General features: G+C 44.1%; 1 protein-coding gene across 1 annotated transcript in view; it reads right to left on the bottom strand.

The window, feature by feature from the left end:
* Positions 1-1,710: 1,710 nt before the first annotated feature.
* Tet2 (tet methylcytosine dioxygenase 2) overlaps positions 1,711-6,429 on the bottom strand; it is an 85,498-nt gene continuing 80,779 nt past the window's right edge. The window contains exon 11 of the mRNA XM_075981293.1: positions 1,711-6,252. Coding sequence (XP_075837408.1) covers positions 4,793-6,252 — 1,460 coding nt within the window. The 3' untranslated portion in view covers positions 1,711-4,792. The remainder of the gene's footprint in view (positions 6,253-6,429) is intronic.

Genomic DNA, 6,429 nt, shown 5'->3' with positions numbered 1-6,429 from the left:
AAAGAAAAAGCTTGCAGACAAGCAGAGAAATCTGTGAAAAATTACCTGGTAAAGAAGGATATTTAGACAGGTGGCCTCAAATGTATCAGAACAAAAGAACCTTTGTTCTGAAGCACACTGCTAAAACCGGAATAATGTAAATTACAGTTAATTCCTTTCTAAGTATTCTTTGTGTTCACTTTCTCCTGGAGGGAGTGAGGGAGGGATGTAAGCAGAAAGAACATGCCCCCCCCCCCCCCAGGCCCGATGAGTGATAAAGTCAAGAAGCAAGTGTTTCTTGTAACAGGGTCAGCCCTCTTCTTAGTTCTGGAAAGAAATGTTCCCGCACCATCCTGTTCTGACAGAATGCTCACCAGATGGCTTTTAACCCAAAGCACCAAATTAGAGCTCTCGGAGACATGAGGGGCATGCGTCTTGCTGAAGCAAGTCACTTCACCTGCAGCGTGATTCCCCTGAGCAGATTAGGCAGGAGTTGAAGCTAATGGAGAATTATCCAGTGTGGGAACTGTTGTGTTTTAAAGCAACTCAAGGCTCGGGGAGGCAGCAGGTTATACTCTTAAGGGCTGCAGCTTTGCACAGGTTTGTTCTTGCCCGTTCTGGGAGAGGGAATAGGGCCCATAAAGCTCGGTGGTGAATGCTGCTTCATCTGTCATATCCAGCTGTCTATCCATTCAAGTCCCCTGCAAGCTCAGCTGCTGGCCTGCCTGCAGCTCCTTTCCAGTGTGCTGACAGCATGCCCAGCTTCTGAAGGTTGGTGGGTTGGGGGTGCGAGGGAGCAAGCAGAAAAAGCCTTTGTGGTTTAGACTGTGTGATTGCTCCGGACCTTGCAAAGGTGGACAGTGGGAATTTGTGGAGGTTCAGGTAGATGATGGGCCACGAAAGGACTTAAGATAGAGTGTGCCTAGCGGACTGAACTTGTGAACATTGATGGCCTGTTCTTCATGGCACTCTGACTTGGGGCAGTCCTGGAGGCAGCTGTCAGTGACCTGAAAGTTACCAGGGGCCAAAGTTTGCACCATTTGCATCAAATTTGTCCCTAGGCCCATAAGAAAAAAAATCTGGAAGAGGAAATTTCTTTATTACAGACATGATGAGAATGATTGCCCTCTAATTTGGGAAAAGGTAGACTACAAGACCCTTATAACTGCTAACCATGACCTGTGGATCTGGGAAGCATTGCAGCCAGAGTGCAGTGGGGTTGCAAAAGGGCCTGGTTCACATGCAGAGGACAGATGTGGCTGAGGGCAGTGTTGCTTCAAGCTTCCCAAAGCCACATGGGACAAGCCCATCTGGTACGGATCAAGCAACTTTTCCTGCAGCAGACCCTTGGAGGCCTTGATAGGCAGGAAATGAAAATGTAAGAGTGGCCATGAATAAGTTGAGATTAGACTCAGACCAGGGCTTATGCTTGGGAATATGGATCAGCTGATGCCGTGAGCTAAAATGTCAACCTAGGATCAGCTGCTGGGATCATTCCATTCCTGGCTACCTGTCTATATTTGCAGAGGAAAGAGGCTGAAAGTGAGTAGAAAAGGGGGTGATGGGCAGATAGCCTAACTAAAGAGCCAACTTTGGGATATTCATTTTGTTTTAGTTTAAGATGTACTAGAACTGTGTGAAAAGTGTCTGGAAGATGACAAAACCCAGTTCTTCCCATTTTACCTCATTCTGAACAAATGAACGAAAACTTCTGCAACAGGGTACTTCGAGTGCATTAAATAAATATAAATTTTATTAAAAACACTCACATAGCATTATCAGGAATGATATAATAATAAACAGCTTTCAAATGGCCTGCATAATATTACAATACTTACAATATTTATAACCACCCTCAGATTTTATAAACAAACCCAACATCTCATGAATGAAACTAAGTTAAAAAAATAAACCATAGAAAAATGCACACAGAAGATCATTACCTTAGTGTCAAACTGCAAAAGATTTTCCTAACAACTTAACAACTACCTTGTCAAGTGAACTAGACATCACTGTGCGTCAATCAAGATGAAAAATTCATTCAAGTAATGTTGACACCATGCAGAAGCACTTTCAAGTATGGTCCTGTAGTCAGCCCATTCCTATAGAAGCAAATCTCTGATCTGCTTTCCATTTGATTTAACTGAGAGGTTGGATGTCATTTAATTGCCTCTCTTCCTACATGACCCATCCCCTCACAACCACACTTCCTGCTCCTGTTGGCCAGCAGTTTGACAAATGACAGTGGGTGACATGTAAAGCAAACACTCCTTATGGATGACTGGCTCAAGATGGCCAAACGCACCTACAAGAAGCCGATGTCGTGGATTCAACATCATGGTGTGGAAAACCATTAACCTTGTGGTTTTGTGTGCAAAGCAGACCTTCTGAAAGTTTTAATGACAAAATGTGACCAGTAAATTGCAAAGGTCTCCTCCACTGATCATGGAGCCCTTTATTTGAAAAGCTGGTAAGCAACACTCTTTTTAGGCCACTGTGTAACAGAGTCCTATTGCACAGCACACCACCAGATTCCAGGACTGTTTCGAGACACTCATGGATATGAACCTGTAGTCATTACTAGATCAAAAACCTTTGAGGATTTGGCCAACAGCCATGTGATGACCTTTGACTTCACAAGTTTCCCTTTATCAGGTCAGTGCATTCTATTTTTAAGCTTTTTACTTTGTTAAAAATCATCAAAACTCTCCAGACCGTTAAAAAAATGCTTTTCTTTATAATTAAAAGTTGACAAATTTACAAAATTAGTTTCAGTTATCAGTACAAGTACAAGCAAAATAGGAGGGATTCAAAATAAAAGAGTTAAATCCCTGAAAAAAATATATTAACTGACGACTTTACATAAACACAGATGGCGTGTTGGCATAAGGAGAACAAGCTGAAATATCCCTGAATTTTTAGAACAAAAGGTTTGAAATTCAAGTTATACTTGCTAAGAAATCAAGTATTGAAAACGGTATGTTTTAATAATAATAAAAAAAGACTTTTAAAAAATGGTGGTATACAATGCTATAAGCTTTCGCTTAGTTTAATATCCCATTGCCAAACTAGTGTTGAGGTATATGACAAGTAGGAACATCACTCAAACTTTTAATCAATTCTTAGCTCACATTAGCATCTATGTGTAGCAGTCTGAGTAGCACCATCGTGATGTGAATTTTGCTTCGATCTCATATATATATATAATATATATATACACATATGTATATATTTAATTTTTTTACAGTACTAAAATACTAAAGCATTGCATTAAAAAAGTTTTGTTTTACAATTTAATTTACTATACAACTCTTTCGTCTTTTTATACAAATTTATGATTTAAAATCACCACAGCAAACCAGCTGCCTATTTTGTTTAGGGTTTTTGCTTTGTTTTGTAGCCAACCGTTTCACATGGACTTAACCCTGTCTGCTCATCTTACCCAGGCATCAGTCCAATCCAGCTTCCTGGTAAGGAGGACACTTAAGCAAAGAGATGACATCGCAATGCACGAGGAACGCGAAGGCAGCCTGCTGTCCTGGAGCGCCTACAGCTCCACGAGACAGCGTGGGCTGCAGTGGACAGCTCTGCTGGGTCTGTAGCATGCAGCTAGTTATTGCCTGCAGCCCACAGAGAATCAAGCAGCACACACAGAAGCCACGAGCTCGTCACACCATTACTATAGCCAGTAAGATGAGCACCAGCAAGCACGTGTTCTGTGGACTAACACATCCACTCAGCTTCGGTTTGGACTTCACAGGCCGTGTCAGCAACAAGTACTGCTCATCAGCAGATACATGGCTAAAAGCAAATGTTTTAAAAGCTTTCCTTTAAAAAAAATAAACTTTTAATCCTAAGTGAAAGTAAACTTTTTTTTTTAAATGTCTCAGTACCTTAGCATTGTTCAAGTTGCCAAAGCTTAGGTAGGCAAAGTGCTTCTAAAACACAACTTAAAATATTTCAATATACATGTATTTGCACATATAAAAATGTGTGTATGTACACATTATGTTTATTGTCCTACAAGGACATCACTGGATGAGCACAATCCAGAGGCCTTTAAAATGTCCACGTTTAAAAAACTAAGCTGTATAAGAATAAGTAAGTAAGACAGAAATGTAAATGAAAGGTACCCCGGTTCTTCAAGGGCACCAGACTGCCCTGACAGCATGGTAAAAAGGCATTTACTTTTCGGCTATTAAAGACACCATTTTTGTAGCACCATTTCATGTAACACCCAAACAAATTCAGTGTTTTGCCATTATTTACGTAAGCTTCCTGTAGCTTCTCTGATAAATAAGTTAATATTAAGATTACAGTAAAAAACTGCGTGTTCAAAAGCCATAATTCCAGTATTCAGCACACCTTAGATCAGCACCAGGTGATTCCTGCAACTGTACTACTACAGTACTGTGTCCCGTGACTATGCAAACTTGGTATTAGACGTGGTCCCGTGTGTGGAGTGCTGGGGAAGCACGTCTCACGCACATGACCTCAGCCAATCAGAGAACCAGTGGTTTCGAAACTATGAACTGTGGCGCACTCTCTTCCCACCTTCCCTTTGCATAGGATGCTTTGGTCTTTCTCCTGAATGCCACCAGGGACCGCTTGGGAAGTCAGTAGAGATTAAGTGCAATGGTAAAAATAATCCCTGTTTTGCTGGTGAGCTGACATCCCTCCCCCCAACAAACACACACAAACACACACACACACACTGCATTTGTCATGGATGCTATGACCTGTCCCTGTTGCCCGTGCCGCGGAGCTATACCACTGACAGGTTGTTCTTGGTGTTCTGGCGTAAGGGACCGCATCATACATATCTGCTGTAAGGCCCCGTGACCTGAGTGAAGGCATATGGAGATGTAGTCACCGTGGAGTCTGTGGTCAGGGACCCTGTCTTCTCAACAAGAGACTGGATGAAGCGCAGGTAGCTGGGCTCAGAAGGTTCCTGCAGCTCCATGGGCTCACGTTTTACCCTTTTGCCATGGCTTTTCTGAGACACGTGCTCTGGTCCATACTTTTCACACTCTTCCTCTTTCTCTCGGGCCTTTTCCGCCATTTTGGCTTCCCAGAGAGCCAAGCCATGCTTTGGCTCGTTCAGGTTCTTATGCTGGTAAAATACAAGGGAGATCCTGGTGGGATTGACCCGATCGGGAGTATTTATCCGTGTTGTGGCATGAAGCTCTCGCTTCGCACACTCGATGAGAAGTGAGCCATGAGTTGGAGCCACAGCCACCCCTCCAATGTCAGGATCAAGAAAGCTGTGCTCACTGTCTGACCAGACCTCGTCATTGTCCTCCACGGAAGAAGCCACGCCCTGGCCTGCTGCCCCAGGTTGCTTCTCCTGACTGCTGTCAGGCAGGTTGTGTAATAGACCTGGGGTAGAAGCAGTACTCTCATGATTCATTCCTGGAAGCACCCTTGATAGCCCATTGGCTGTGTGGGAGAGCATGTCATTCTCCTTGCTGTGGAAGGCGTGATTGGAGCTGTTCGTCATGCCCGAAGCTGCTGCTGTGTAGCTGTGGATGGTCTGAGGAGCTGGATGGCGCTCGCTGTTTCCGTAGTCTGTGTGTGGATTGCTCATACTGTACGGTAATCTGGAGGCAGCTCCCATGAAACGGGCATCTATCTCGGGGGCGGGATAAGGAGAGAAGGTTGCGAGGTGGTGTACATTTGGCTTTATGGTACAGTTGCTGAAGGCCTCTCTCTGCATGTTTTGGTTTCCATAACTTAAGTACTTAGAGGGACCGTCTCCAAACCTCTGTTGGTAAAATGTGTGGATGGGTGGTAGGTTCAGCTTGGTCAGATGCTCCTGGCTTGCATATCTGTACAGATCCCTGGGCTGAGACTGGGGGGAGTAAGAGCCTAAGTAAGGAGAGCAGTTGTCCACGGACACATTCCCATTGCACTGATACACTCCGTATTGGTTATTCTGATTGAAAAGCCCAGGGTAAGGGTTCATGGGGTCAGAAGGACTCAAATACGATGCTGCAGTTTGAGATGAGGTGGGGTAACAGTTCATGTGGTTGGTATCTCCATAAATATCTGAAGTGTGTGAAGAGCCTGGATAAGGGCTAAGTGGATTGGGCCGTCTCATGTATGGGTTGGTGGGGTAAGAGCCGATGGACTCAGACTGAGAGTTACTCTGCAGGATCTGCTGCTGTGGCTGAGGTGGCTGTGCCTGTGGCTGATGTGGCCGCTGCGCTTGCTGAAGGTGCCTCTGGAGTGGCTGGGGCTGCTGAATGACAGATCCCGAAAGTCGCAGTTGTTCTAAGGAGATAGCAGGAACACTGGCTGTTATTCTAAGAACTCTAGTGGAGATTCTTAAATATATGCAACAGCATAGACAGTCTCCACGAGCAAGGGTGAAGGAAAGCTGGGGCTCTGAACATTGTCAAGCAGAACTTTTTGTGTCTGAAGTATTAGCATAAACACGCTGAGCTTTTA

The sequence above is a fragment of the Microtus pennsylvanicus genome, chromosome 7 (genome assembly GCF_037038515.1).
Source record: "Microtus pennsylvanicus isolate mMicPen1 chromosome 7, mMicPen1.hap1, whole genome shotgun sequence".
Classification (NCBI taxonomy): domain Eukaryota; kingdom Metazoa; phylum Chordata; class Mammalia; order Rodentia; family Cricetidae; genus Microtus; species Microtus pennsylvanicus.
The sequence above is the reverse complement of the archived record's forward strand: the minus strand, read 5'-3'. Positions and strand labels throughout refer to the sequence as shown.